The sequence below is a fragment of the Staurois parvus genome, unplaced genomic scaffold (genome assembly GCF_062004578.1).
Source record: "Staurois parvus isolate SC_StPar_1 unplaced genomic scaffold, SC_StPar_1.0 ptg000105l, whole genome shotgun sequence".
Taxonomy (NCBI): Eukaryota; Metazoa; Chordata; class Amphibia; order Anura; family Ranidae; genus Staurois; species Staurois parvus.
This window is the reverse complement of record NW_028317901.1, coordinates 4,064,571-4,079,982: the sequence shown is the minus strand read 5'-3', so window position 1 is coordinate 4,079,982 and position 15,412 is coordinate 4,064,571. Positions and strand designations below refer to the sequence as shown.

The 15,412-nt window shown below is 39.4% G+C and overlaps 1 protein-coding gene across 2 annotated transcripts in view; it reads left to right on the top strand.

The window, feature by feature from the left end:
- Positions 1-15,412, top strand: part of PARP6 (poly(ADP-ribose) polymerase family member 6) — a 71,771-nt gene that overhangs the window by 20,616 nt on the left and 35,743 nt on the right. For both annotated transcript variants that reach the window (XM_089671405.1, XM_089671404.1), the window contains exons 4-11: positions 5,967-6,061; positions 6,845-6,905; positions 7,899-7,989; positions 8,323-8,389; positions 8,931-9,080; positions 10,417-10,594; positions 14,962-15,015; positions 15,213-15,308. In XM_089671405.1, coding sequence (XP_089527531.1) covers positions 5,967-6,061; positions 6,845-6,905; positions 7,899-7,989; positions 8,323-8,389; positions 8,931-9,080; positions 10,417-10,594; positions 14,962-15,015; positions 15,213-15,308 — 792 coding nt within the window. The remainder of the gene's footprint in view (positions 1-5,966; positions 6,062-6,844; positions 6,906-7,898; positions 7,990-8,322; positions 8,390-8,930; positions 9,081-10,416; positions 10,595-14,961; positions 15,016-15,212; positions 15,309-15,412) is intronic.

The window sequence follows — 15,412 nt, the reverse complement described above, 5'->3', positions numbered from 1 at the left end:
AACTGACTCCCTACAGCAACAATAGATCCTCCAGCACACCTTACCACCTGTTGCCATTACGTGCATTCAGTGCTAGAGGTGCCGAAACTGCGTTCCCCCATGTTCCCTCTGAAAAAGAGCCCTGGCTGTGACCATGCAGACACTGCATCCCAAATAATATGAATGGGTTTTGCCTGCACTCGAATGCACAGAACATCTGTACAGATAAGACACGGCCCTCACATGGGTGTACGCCTAATTACGCATGTGTGAATGAGGCCTAAAGAATACATACTTGAATACATTTTTTTTTATTTTAAACCGAAATTTCGTGTCACTTTAAGGTAATATAATACTGGCTTTGTGTGGGCAGAAATAATCACAGTGGTGACATTTCCAAAAGCCTGTGATTGTTAAAATTTTTAAATTAGATTGAACTCATTTACTTTCATGCAGTAAACACAAATGTCATCCAGATCATCTAACATATTTGTTGGAACCTGGGGATTAATGGTGAGATTATATATTTTTTAATTATCATTTTTTATTTTATATAAGTATTTTTTGTCTATATTTATGGCGTTTTTTTTCTTCAAGATTAGAACTGCCCCTCCCAACAGCTGACCGATTCGGCTTCTGGGCTTGGTGCATGTTAAGTACCATTGCTGTACACCATGCCTTTTGCACAGAGGCTGGTAGAGCAACCATTCCTGGAGACAGCAGCAGAGCAGCTAAGGTTTTTACATTTGTATACTATCTGCCTTTTAGGGACCATTCCCATTGGTTTTTTGCTTCAGTAAAACACATTCATTTTACTCCAAGAAATTGCATTTCAGGTAGAAATCAACATTTTCTCTGTACAACCCTATTCTGTCTTCTTTACTTTTGTATCCAAAGTTTATTTTTTGGGCTCTTTCAGACAGGCAATAATGTTAACTGCCCTCTGAAAAGTGATCTGTAGTGAATTGCTTTTCAGAAGGTGGTAGAGCCGTGGCTGGCAGGTGTTTGGAGGTGCTACTGCTCTCTTCTGGAGCATGTTTTTTTTGTTGTTACTTTTTTTAAAATTACAGAATGGCAGATTTACATTGCGGAACCTCACAACTGTAAGTCAAGTGTTTGACTCGTGGTTGCGGTGCAGCCCCATTGATCTCAGTGGGCAAGTTTTACAGGCTGTGCCACCTAAGTCAAACTTGCCAAGGTTGTGAAGCAAAGCATCAGTGTCATGGCATGTGCACAGCTCTGTTTGGCTGTAATTTAAGAATTATAGTAGGCAATTCAGAATTGCCTTTTATGTCAGTAGTATACTCTCTTTTAACTCACATTTTTGCTAATAGGCACCAGCCTTATGGCTACAGTCAGTATAACCAAATATATGCACTACTGAGAGCATTGCCTACAGATAACATCAATATGACTTTTGTATAATTGAGGTTTAGTAAGAACAATACCTTTCCCTTTGTTTATAAAAAAACAGGCTTTTGAGTTTTCTTCAAGACATTTGCCTAGGGAAGGTTAATTTGTACCTAAAGGCAAAGTTATTTTTTCATTTTGAAAGGCATGGTGAGGGGTTAGAACCCCTGTCAGGTTTTTTATTGCTGACTGTGTCAGTGCTGGGAAGATTCAGCCTCAGCAAGGGAAATGCACAGACTATTAGACAGATTACATTCTCTACTGTATCTAAATAAAAAAAAGGTTTTGGCTGTAGATATACTTTACCTTTAATGTGGTGGCTTTAACCCATTTGCTGCCATATGTCACAGCAGTGGTTGTTTTACACACGTCTACACTGCATTAGCAGCCAGGACTGTGTGTAAATCTGACAAACCGATTGTCGGCTATCAGATGGAAACAATCGGGCAGCTGTACAGTAATTTTCTGGTATACTTGCCCCCCCCTTTCACACCATGTTTTCTGGGCTTTGCTGGATTCAGGACTGGCATTACAGGGGCCTCCGGGTAGAGGGAAGGAAGACCAGTGAATGACCGTTCATGAAGCTACCCTACCTAGTAAGAACGTGGAATTGCTATGTATCAATCACTTCCAGGTTCCGCTGTCAGGGTATCTACACTTCATTAGCTTCAGTTAAAGACAAGTGAAACATCAAGGGTCTACTAGACCGCTGATGTCTCATTAAATAGACCAAAACAGTATCACATAGGAAACTTTTGGTCCCCATGTGATAAAAAATAAAGCAAAATAAATTTAGGTTATACCCAAGCACTTAACCCCCTTCCCCCCAAAAAAGTTGACACCCCCCTCATATATGCACATAACATGCACACAAACATACGAACATAAACACATGTGCCAGGGGTGCCTAGGTCTACAAAACGTTGATTGTGCTACACATATTGAACATGCTAGAATGAGCTCAACAATGTTAGGGCCATTATGCATGGTTAACTCTAAACTAATGACTTGTAGAGGCTTTTAAAGCATACCTATTGAAATTTTTTGGTGCCGAAGTTTGACACCATTTGATGGGCGCATACAATTTTAAGGCTTGACATGTTGGGTATCTATTTACTTAGCAGATTGTCATCTTTTAGATTTTACCAAATGGGTAATTTATTGCGTTTCTATGTCTTAAAATAATGTTAATGTGTTTTTGCTGAAATTTTTGTGTGTGCTACTATCATATGACAAAAAAAATTGTAACTACCACTTTTTTTTATTTAGTTAATGTGTACAAACAAATGCAAAAATGTTTCTGGTAGTAAAAGGTTAAGTATCCGCTCTCCCCCTTCACGGTACTATATTAATAGGCACTTTAATCCATGACACAGACAGCTCCTACAATGATTGCATTACCTGCTTGCCTAAAGCCGGTCATACTTGGATCAAAATTTTGCCGGTTCAGCAGGAACTGGACGCATTTTGATTCATGTATGCACAGGCTGGTTGCACACCAGTCTGTTGGGTTTTTCCCGAATGATGAGGCACCAGCTATAGCTGGCAACACTGATCATTGTATTCTGAAGGTGGGGAATGTGTAGACAGGGGAATTGGGCCTGTTTTTTAATTCAACTTGCTGGTTGAACAAAAATAACAATCAATGTATGGGCTGCCTAAGTCAATAAATAATAATCTGACTCCACTACCATTCAGTACACAACAGAATCTTCTATTCCCATCAGCTGCTCAAAGCAAAAGGAAGTCCTGGTGTTATAGACTCCAAAGCATAAGAGCGCTAACACGTCTGTCATATAGCTGGAGAACATGTGCCTACCAACTGCTGCTCAAATAAAGGTCTTACCATGGCCCTGCTGGGACTGCTTGGGCTGTTGTGTTCTGTTTATGTATTAATACTGTATCCTGTGTCTTCTTCTCACCCTTCTGTAGCATAACGCCCAAACAAAACGACAGCAGAGCTGGTTACTGTTTCTTCTGCCTTTGTAATTCCAACATGTTCCACTATTATGGCTTCTTTATATAGCTGTGTCTCACTGCTGTCTCAGTAGAAGCCTGACCATGTGGTGCAACGGCAAAGCTGATGTCTATGTAGAACTACAAGCCCTAGCATTTACAACCTCACAATGGCCACCATTTCACAAAAAGATATTCCTCCAATTGATGTTGAACATCATACACATCAATATATTATTCCTCTTCATTAAAAAACAATACAATATATACCCATTGGACACATTTTTAGGTACACCTGTTCAAATGCTTGGTAACACAAATTGCTAATTAGCCAATCACATGGCAGCAACTCAATGCATTTAGGCATGTAGACGTGGTGAAGACAACTTGCTGAAGTTCAAACCAAACATGGTTTGGGGAATGGGGAAGAAAGGGGATTTAACTGACTTTGAATGTGGCATGGTTGTTGGTGCCAGATGGGCTGGTCTGAGTATTTAAAAAAACTGCTGATCTACTGGGATTTTCATGCACAACCATCTCTAGGGTTTACAGAGAATTGTCAGAAAAAGAGAAAATATCCAGTGAGTGGCAGTTGTGTGGACGAAAATGGCTTTTTGAGGTCAGAGGAGAATGGGCTGACTGGTTGCTGCAACATTCAGATGGTAGGGTCAGAATTTGGTGTAAATAACATGAAAGCATGGATCCATCCTGCCTTGTATCAACGGTTCAGGCTGGTGGTGGTGTAATGGTTGTGGGGGGGTATATTTTCTTGGCACTAGCAAGGTGTACCTAATAAAGTGGCCAGTGAGTGTATAATGTAACAAACCCACTGCAGGATCCTTGCTGTGTCTCAGATACATACAGGTCTATTTGTCTATGTTTTCACCCAAGAGTCACTAAACTTTCACCTTCGATTCATACATTTTTAAGACTATATTAAATTCCAAAAGAGTATTGACTGAAAGTTGTATGAATCTTAGGTGATAATATTGATAAACAGACCCTACAATACCTGATGTATCACTATGTAACTACTAAAAAAGTTCTTACAGTCAACAATCAGATTCAAAACAGACAAGATATTGATTTTTAATACAGCAGCGAGGTTGCTGCTTGAGGAAGCAAACCCCCACCTTCCACCCAGCATACGAAGAGCCCTATAACATCTGTCTTAATTTGATGTATAGATTAACCACTTGCTGACCACACTATAGCCGGATGATGGCTACAGCGCGGCCTTCAAGTTCTAGGAGGGCGTCATATGATGCCCCCTGTGGCGCACACCCGTGCATCCTTTGGGCACAGCAGATCACATGACACGGTAAAGGGCCAATCACAGCAGCTTTTTACCACGTGATCAGGTGTGTCTAATCGTGAGGAAAGTACTGCCGATAACCTGCAAATGTGAAAGGAGACATCTACACTAATAATCAATGCAATGATTATCAGTGCAGCCCCAAAAGTGCCCACCAGTGCAGCCTATAAATGCCAATCTGTGCTGCCAGTTCTGTGCCCATCAGTGCTGCCAATCTGTGCCCATCAGTGCTGTCAGTCAGTGCCACCTATCAGTGCCCAGTAGGCAAGTAGTTAAAGTGACTCCAAACTCTGGTTTAAAAGAAAAAATTCTATTCAAAATTTTTGAATATTCCTAACTCAAAAAAGTTACCTTCTGTTGCCATCAGCCTCTTCCAAATCACTGAATTCTGTTATTTGCTACTGTGATTTGTCTTCCTGTTAGAGGGTGGCCACGTTCATTCTCCATGGTACCTCTGTATGTAGGAACATAGCCACACTCTCTTGCTTGCTACCTGAGATGGTCTAATGACTATGAACTATGGACTATGGGATGTGTGGTGTACATAGAGCAGCGTACTTGACCATAACTAATGTGCACTGATTGTTCCAAACAAATGGAAAAGAGGGGTGAGGTTTGAGAGGTCACAGAAGATGTTACAAGGAGGCAGAAAACCACAGCAGGAAACAATTTAATGAAAAATAGATTACAGGATCACTAAGGATTGTTTATGGATTATTGTTGGAGAATAAGGATATCATTTAGTATCACTTTAAGTTAAATTATGTGGGAATTCTAGCTTTAACACCATGGCAGCAGTTGCAGGATAGCAATAGCAGTTTGTGGTTGGTTTCACTTGCTTCCTACTGCAAAAGTTGGCAGGGGGCATGGCAAAGCCATCCACAATGAAAGCTGATTGCTGCGTATATTATAGAATTACTTGGTTTGCTGGGGTTCCTGGAAGCTATTCAGAAAATCCAAACCATTACCATCTAAATATTTCATCTTTGGCAGTAAGCGTCACTTTACTACTTTTTTGCGGACTCAAAGGCTTGCTGTAAGGGAATTGTAGGAGTACAGTGATAAGGAAACTGGTAACATTTTGGGTAAAATCTGCCTCCGTAATGCACTTTACCAAAAAAGCTTGCCTATAGGGGCTATAATGATGAGAACCGGGCACTGCAAAAACATGGAATATTGTCACATTGCTCATTTCTGACCTTCCCTGTAATGAAGACCTTTTATTTTGACCTCAGTATTCTTTTATTTAAATCTTTTGTAATACTATACTTTTTTGAAATCTAATGAGACCCTTCTTAAATCACAGGGCACATGCTGCGCTGACCTGTACAGACACCCTCAGCTAGATGCAGACATTGAAGCTGTTAAGGAGATATATGGTGAAAATGCGGTATCTGTAAGGTATGTAAAGCTGGCACCTTCCTCCCTCTTATCCATTTATCAAATGTATAATGTTTTGTTCCTTATCTCTGCTCATTAAAAATGTGGTTATCCTATGATACAGTAAAAAGTGGAATTGATGCATGTTGTTCCATAGAGAATACATGGTACATAAATCTTAAAGGACACAGCTCCTCACTGGATTTAAAGGCTAAGTTCAAACTGCATAGGTGTGAACCTAGCCTTCAAGGCTATGAGTAAAACAAAATATTTTCACAATAAAAGTGCTATTTTTATAAAAATTTTTGATAGAAATGACAAATTCTTTAATTTTACAACATTACTAAATTTTATACTGGACTTTATGCTTTCACTTCTTATTACTTATCCTTTTCCAGGGAGTTCATCTTTTAGACTAGGTTCACATTAGAACATGGTACGAGAAACCCGCGTTCCATGCATGGTTTACCGCACCATCTTCAAAAGACATTGCAGTTGCGTTTTGTGTTTTAATCTGCCCAGCAACAAGTTGGAAAAAAAACCCCCACAAAACGCATCAAAAACATGTCAAAAACGCATGTGCAAAAATGTAAAATGCACCGCAAAAAGCACTGCAGACAGATCAAATGCAAACTACACAGGTGTGAACCTAGCCTTCATGGCTATGAATAAAAAAATATTTTCAAGTTAGAAGTGCTGTTTTTATAAGAATTTTTTTATAGAAATGTCATATTACCGAATTCTGCAATTTTACTACATTACTGGACTTTATGCTTTCACTTCACATTGCTTATCCTTCTCCAGGGAGTATGGGACCATTGATGATGCTGACATCGACCTGCACATTAACATTAGTTTCCTGGATGTAAGACACTCTTCCTTTATTTTACTGCTTCTTTTCTTTCTCCTGCTGTTTTCAGATAATTGCATTGCACTGCTTCCCCCTCCATTTGCCCAAGTACACTATATTGCCAAAAGAATTGGGACGCCTGCCCTTAAATGCACAGAGCTTTAATGACATCCCAGTCTTAGTCCGTAGGGTTCAATATTGAGTTGGCCCACCCTTTGCAGCTATAACAACTTCATCTCTTCTGGGAAGGCTGTCCACAAGGCTTAAGAGTGTGTCTATGGGAATGTTTGACCATTCTTCCAGAAGCGCATTTGTGAGGTCAGGCACTGATGCTGGATAAGGCCTGGCTCTCAGTGTCCGCTCTAATGCATCCCAAAGGTGTTCTATCGGGTGGAGGTTAGGACTTTGTGAAGGCCAGTCAAGTTCCTCCACCCCAAACTCACTCATCCATGTCTTTATGGCCCTTGCTTTGTGCACAGTCATGTTGGAACAGGAAGGGGCCATCCCCAAACTGTTCCTACAAAGTTGGAAGCATGAAATTGTCCAAAATGCCTTGGTATGCTGACACCTTAAAAGTTCCCTTCACTGGAACTAAGGGGCCAAGCCCAACTCCTGAAAAACAACCCCACACCATAATCCCCCTCCACCAAACTTTACACTTGGCCCAATGCAGTCAGGCAAGTACTGTTCTCCTGGCAACTGCCAAACCCAGACATGTCCATTGGATTGGCAGACAGAGAAGCGTGATTCATCATTCCATGTCTCCACTGCTCTAGAGTCCAGTGGTGGCGTGCTTTACACCACTGCATCTGACACTTTGCATAGCACTTGGTGATGTAAGGCTTGGATGCAGCTGCTGTTGCCCAATGCTTTTGGCAATATAGTGTGTGAAATTTCTGATGCTGCAGTGTAAAATCACACAGAGTCTGTTCATTTTTCATATTACTAACTAACCAATTGCTTATTTTTCTTTAATTCCTGCATTACTGTCTTTTCCCTTGCCTGCAGGAAGAGGTAGCCACTGCGTGGAAAGTAATTCGCACAGAGCCTATAGTCCTTCGTTTGCGTTTTTCACTTTCTCAGTATCTGGATGGTCCTGGTGAGTGCTGTCTGTCACACACTGATCTCTACATTGTATCATTTCTTTTGGTTTATCTCTACATTTAATTACAGTATTAAAAAAATATTAATATACTAATGTATTAGAAAGCATGTAACATGTATTATTTAGTTTTATTACATTAGATCATTTTGCGTTCTCTACCCAAGTATGTAAACGCAGTGAAGACAATCTAACCAGGATGTTTAAATATGTATTTTGTAATGATGGAAGAAAAAATTTAATTGGTGTCACATGCACAGGAAAAGGAAGATCAGCCTAAATAAAGATCATTTTCAAATGCTCGACATCTTGTATTCTCTTTTGTTGTAGAACCTACCATTGATGTCTTTCAGCCATCAAACAGAGATGACTTTGGGCTGGGAATACAGCTAAAGAAGTAAGTGTGATGAAGGATATATATAGGAGATTCCATATAGATGAAATCAGAATTGATCTTTAGTTTTCTGATGTTGGACTACATTTTAAATGCTGGAGGCAAGTGGTGGGGGTGCTGCCTTCAGCCCCAGTCAGATGCTTGCTTTTATTTTCAACCTGCCCTTGATTGTATATCTAGGGCTTTGATTGGTTACGTTATAAATACAATATAAAGATAATGTAATATATAAAAATTATTATAATTTCCTCCCATTTAATACATTTTGTCCATTTTCTATTTTCTTTCATGCTGCTGCATGCTATGGTTTTTCCATTTTACAAATTAACCACTCCATCTTCAGCTTTTACCTATCTTGGTGCCTTTTCTTTAATCATTTTTGGAACTTTTCTTATGCCTTGATTCAATCTTTACTGAGTCTACATGTTCTTTTAAGTCCTGGATAACATTTTAAGGCTGTCTCCTTTTATTTTTCTAACAGTACACTCTCTGTCCTCCTCCCTCTTCTTTATTTTCTTCTCTGTCCCTTTTTCTGTTTCCTCAGGATCTTGTCCCTGTTCTCGTCTCACCAGTGGCGGTATCTCAGTAATGAGGTCTTACGCTCACAGCAGGAGAGAAGGCTACGTTGGCTTAGAGTCAGTGGTAGTATTAAAAGGTTTCGAGCTGGGTTGAGCATCTTCTCTCCAGTCCCTAAGTGAGCATCTTTAGAGTTGTTCATGTCTTTTCGCACCCATTTTCTTAGCCACTGCTGTCTCTCAGTTTCTGCCCCTGTACTCCAAGCAGAACATAATCTGATGCAGTTATGTATTCATTCAAAATCATTAAATGTGTTTAAATGTAACTATTGTAAGCAAGTGAAACTCTATATCTTGCTTCTTTTAAGTTCCTATAAATTACAGCTCAGACTGAGGGAAGGGCAATTCTTTAGGACAGCTAGATTCATCTGTTAGCCCCCCCAGCATTGCCATCTTTAAAATCCCAGCATGTGTGTAGATCCACCAACCTTCAGGACCCAGCAGAGAGACCTGCAGCAGATCTGTAATTTAGCAGGGGGTTTCTGCACATCTGTACAGATACCCTAAGATTGAGGACATCATACGTGCATCATCTTTGTGCATGCACTGGAAACCCTCACCCGCAGCGGCGGACTGACAACTCATGGGGCCCCTGGGCAATAGGGGATCTTGGAGCCCCTGTGTCCTTGCCCAAACTCAAAAAAAACTATGAAAAAGATACCAGGGGCATCTCATGGGGCCCCCTACTGACCCCGGGCCCTCGGGCAGTGCCTGAGTTTCCAAATGGTCAGTCCGCCTCTGCTCACCCGTGTGTGTGCAGATGTGCTACAATTCTCAGGCGAGAAAGACGGACGTGCTGCAGCACAAAAAGTGTCAGAAACACACACAATTTTTTTTTTTTTTTAATGTAATGGTGGAAGAAGGAGGGAGGAAAGGACATATGAAAATTTACTTTATTGGGTGAAGCTCTGCTTTAAAGAGTCTACCGACAGTTACCGTTAGTTTAGTATTGACTAAAGTAGGGAACTGAAAAAAAAAAACATTAACATGGTATCTCATTTGGAAGATTACCAAACTGAGACACAAAAGAAAATTTCTCCAAGTGAGGGGAAGTTTCCTCCTAAACAGACAAACAGTTGTACCTGAAGTAAGTGCCCACATTGGAAGATATCTGCTTACCTCCTGTTTTGGTGACAAACATAAGATGTTGGATTTCACATCACTTTCTGTCCCAGTGACCCTGGTCACCAGGACAAATAGAGAAAATAATCCTTTTAAATGGGTAGTGAAACAACAACAAAAAACCTGACAGTGGTTAAAATAGTTATCCAACCGTATCTAAAACGTAACAAACAAAATAGCTAGTGTTACACTTTAAGGAATGTAACTCAACAAAATGACCTTGTTTGGGTAATTTATAGATATCTGATGTTTTAAGATGCTCTAGATAGTTCAGAATTCATATCAGATTTATTTTATAAATGTAGATATCACCCCTGATTCACTGTATTACAGGTCTCCCAGTTTCCCAGGAGTTCAGGACTCTGCTGTGCGGAGTAGCCTCACAGGGTCAGATCTCAGAAGTGGTCTTGCAGGAACAGATCTCCGTGGTCCCCGCCTCATGAACAGATCAGTGTCCTGCACTCTAAGAAACCCTAAATCTGAGCTATATGGCAGTCATACCACAACACAGGTGAGACACAATTATTCATCCATCAAAGTGCAAACAGGAAATATTAAAAAAATAAATAGCTTGATGAGATATTATATTATTTTGAATTTTTTTGACGTATGCAAATATAATCTGGATGCAAACTTACTGATGTGTTAACTAACTTGTTTCTACATGTGTAAAAAGCCATATTTGCTTATTACACATGCAGGCCATGCTGCCTTCTTAGTACTACTGCACAGTGACTATGCTTCACTGTTCCTTTCTCAGTATAGGTCTGCTGCCTTGCTTAGACTAGCCAAATACAATATTTTCTGTTGGTAACTTATTCTTTATATGTAGGGTCCAAATTGAACAACTTAGGCATACAAGTAGCGAGTAAAGGGAGAATCTACAAAACTGTATATGAAATACCTTCATGAAAATATGTACAACCATGAAAAGTGTCAGAAATTAATTTAAATTAACTTTACTACAGCTACTATACAAGACGCCAGGGATCGGCCCTGAACTGGAGATATATCCCCCGTAATTTGGTCCCTTTAAGGGAGAATTGAAGGGACATTTTTTAGTACTCAGAGGTTCTCACCCTAGCAGGGTGAGGGGTTCCAGGTTAGTCCGGTTGAAGTGTAGAGGACTGATATAAGTACTCTCTGGATTGGTAAGTCCTCATTTGGGACCCGGAATTCAAAGTCTCAGAACACTTTAGTTGGTAAAGAGTCTCCAAACACTGCTTTGGTCCCGAAAGGGTTAGCCTGCCTACAAGGGAGGCTTGAAAAATTGCAAGAAGGAGTCAGCACATGTATATGAGGTAGAATAGAGTGGTTCACAGCTGTGAACAAGTGTGGATTACCTGGAGACCAAGACACTGTTTTGCTGAGCTCCCTGTACCCCGAAGCGGAAGGGAACCCTAAACCCAAGTGTGGGACTGGTATATTGGCAGTGAGCTGTTATGTGGTTTTGATCATACCAGGATTATGAACAATTTACTTTTTTTCTTTTCAAGAAAGCTGCTGTTTTGATTGCTTGTTTTGAATTTCCGAAAAAGACTATTACTTTTATAATAAGCTGGCTGGTGATCTTGTGCTCTCCAGATTATACTAAAAACAAAATGTATATTCAGTGGAACTACAGTATAGAGCATGTAGCATAATGCAAAAGAAGACAAAGCACTGAATAGAGAGTGATATAACCACGTGATAAACAGCACAGATAAGATGCAATTAAGTGAACAAACAGAGGGGTAGTCAAGATTCAGAAAATACATTGGTCATCTATTGACTAGTGAAAGGCACACATTAAACCCAAGAGCAAAAATGTATTCTATTGCAGCTTCCCATTTCTTAGTTGTGGTGGCTGCTTTAAACACTTCAATACCAGGCACTTATACACCCTTCCTGCCAAGGCCAATTTTCAGCGCTGTCGCACTTTGAATGACAATTGTGCGGTCATGCAACACTTTACCCACATGAAATTTTTATCATTTTTTTCACACAAATAGAGCTTTCTTTTGGTGGTATTTAATCACCACTGAGTTTTTTTATTTTTTGCTAAATAAAACAAAAAACACCTGAAACTTTTGAAAAAAAAACGCACTTATAAAATTTTGCAAATAAATAACATTTCTTCATAAATGTAGGTCAAAATGTATTCTGCTACATTTCTTTTGTGAAAATAATAATAATAATTTAATTTGTTTGTTTTTTTTTCTCAAATGTTTCTATTTTTTGTATTTTTTATTAAATGTTTTTTCTTTTTTTTACTATTTTATTTTTCAGCACGCTGTGAGCAAAGCAATACAATGTTACCATAGTAACACTGAACTACTCTGGGCAAGTGATCAGGATTTTTTTTTTTTTAACACATTATGATTGCTATAACCAATGTGTTTCATTGATATTTGCAATCATTGTTACTGAATGAAACTGATTCATTCAGACTTTTGTTGTGATTAGCTGTGATTGGGCAAAGCTGATCACATGATACAGATGGGCTGTGATTGTCCCTGTCTGTATCATGTGACTGCCTTAACCAGTGACAGCTAACAACATAATTGTATACAATGGATGACATGACAGGAAGCCATCCATTGTATACAATTGACATGTGATCTACTGTGATTGGTCACAGCGGTCACATGACACTGGCAACAGGCCGGTGTAGTTATATGTCATCGGCTGTGTCCCCCAACCAGTGACAGATCGCGCCATTGCGCGGCCCTTCATCCGCGTGAGCGGCTTGTTTTGACAGGACGTCATGACATCCGGTCACAATGGCGAGTGTCCTGCCTGGCCGTCAATCTGCTTTAGGCTGGGTGGGAAGGTGTTCATTTTCTTTTAAGTATGTTATTTTTCAACTTCCTTTACCAGGTCAAGCAATCCAGCAAAAGTGACAATCAGAGTGATAAGACAACCCATTTAAATGACAGGGAAGCGTACAATGATCAGCTTTTATTCATTAATGTAAAACCATTATCCCAAAAGGAAAAATAAACTCACAGTAACTGCTTGAAAAGTGTTTGGTGGAGTTCCCCTTAAACGTATTAGGCAAGTCCATTTAAAATCTGCTAGTGCATCTAACACTCCCCTTTCCCCAAACTGACAATGCTATTGTCCAAAGGTGTCTCCATTGCTTCTCCATTCACAGCGGAGACACCCAAAACTGGCTGGATCACTAGGTGAAAATAAAGGAAACAAGCCTGAAAAAGAAAACTACTGCAGCAACCACATTTAAGGATTTTGTAAGCTGCAATATATTACTTTTTTAAGTGTAATACTACTTTAAGATATGAACACATAAGATAAAAAAACATTATTAAAAAGATATGCAGCAGAAACCTCTGTCAAGAGTAGAGAGTAAAGTGAGAGCAAGTTTGATATTTTCCATTATTGTATTGTGAATATACAGTGATTGCAAGAAATCGGTAATATTCTGGAGCAGCAAGCAATTGGCATAGTTATTTTAACTGTTTGCAGCAGAGACACAAGGTCATTGTGGCAGTTGAAGTATGTGTCATTGAGAAAATAAGGAGCTTTAAATAGCAAGACCATTAAACAGACTAAAAAGACACAGGCACCTGCTCAGCACAGTATAGTTCTGTGAGAATAGAGTATAACACAAAGGTCTAGTGGTAGATGTAATTCTATACAGAAAATAAGCTCTGTGTGTTTATGAGTTTGCTATAGAAACTAAAGCCAGTTGAACTTTCTGGTCAAATCAGCTTAATACATTCCAAGTGCATTAAATGGGAAACCTATGGTGCCCATACACTAGACGAAATATTGTTCAAAAATCTTGTCATTTGGACAGTTCATTCGTTTTCTTGTTTTGACATTTTTGAGCCACAAATTCAAAGGAAAAGTTTGGAAAACTTCTGCCGAACAGACGATAAATTGAAAGGTTAATGTGTTTCTCGCCGTTAAAAATCAAACTGTTCGTACTGTGCATAATTGACAAAACTAGTGAAAAACTTTCATTTATGTCCCTTGACCAATTTATTGTTCCAAATTTGGTCATTACATGATGGCATTATCTTTTGCTTTCACGACCAAGTGTTCAATATTTGAAAACAAGTTGAAAAGATTTTTCTACTAGTGTATGGCCAGTTTTAGACTGCATTCACACCTGAGCATAGCAATTTTAGGTGTTGTGAGTGCAGGTATACAAGTGTTTAGAAGTGCATTTCAAGTGTTCTACATGTAAATTCAAGCTACAGGGATTTTTGTTTTAGTCATTAAAAACACTAGTGAGACGGCACCAGTCCTTGCAGGCTAAAAGATGCCTGAAAAATCTGTGCGAAAAAAAACTCTGCCTTAAAAGAAACTCATGTAGCTTTTGGAGCATTAGACTTCAGACATCTGATTGCTCACGTTCATGTGCAAATATTGAATTACATGGGATTTTGAATGGGTTTTTTTTTGGAAGTTCCAGCTTCAATCTACAAATTGCTCAGATGTGAATTAGGCCTTACCGTTTGTTTGCGCCTCACAACAACCATAGCCTGAGTAGAACACCCGACACTTGCTAGGAAGATGCATGGAAAGACTTTTTCTCTTTGTTTGGATGCAGTGGTATAACTCTGCAATCAGCAAAGCTCATGCTTCCTGCACTAATACAAGATAGATTTATTGTGTATTATCCAGCTATTCTCATATAGGGGTTCCTTAACTCTCTGGACTTAAAGCGGAGCTCCACCCAAAAGGTGAAGTTCCACTTTAAGGCCTCCTCCCCAGCTCCTGTTTGTGAAATTGAGCTTTTGGGGAGGATTTTGACAGGACATTATGAGGTTACTGTATGTGCGCAGGTTCAGGCTTCTGTTTGGTCCTGCTGTCCCTTGTAAGATCATACATAAGTTCAAATAAAGTCTGTACATATTTTTCTTTGTGCAGGTCAGTGGACACTGTAAGACAGTTCCTACTCTAGAATATGGCTTTTTGGTACAGGTGAGTTATCTGCCCATTTATTAGTCCATTTATGTTGATTACCAATAATTATAAGGGTTCTTAGCACCTTTTAAAATCCTGTATTTTCTCTGTCCTTTTTGTGTATTCATCCCCATTCTTCCTCTCCTTCTCAGTTATTTGTTAATTTGTCTTTATTAATTTATTATGGCATCTCTTTATTTTGTTTTAACATTTAGATAATGAAGTATGCAGAACAGCGCCTCCCAACTTTAAATGAGTATTGTGTAGTATGTGATGAGCAGCATGTCTTCCAGAATGCATCCATGCTCAAGGTAGGTCTTTGACAATGTTACTGTAATATTATGCAAATTCTCAGTGTTGGTTATTGTTATTGGTTGCTCCTTCCTTTTATTCATTCTTCTCTTCATGGCCAACA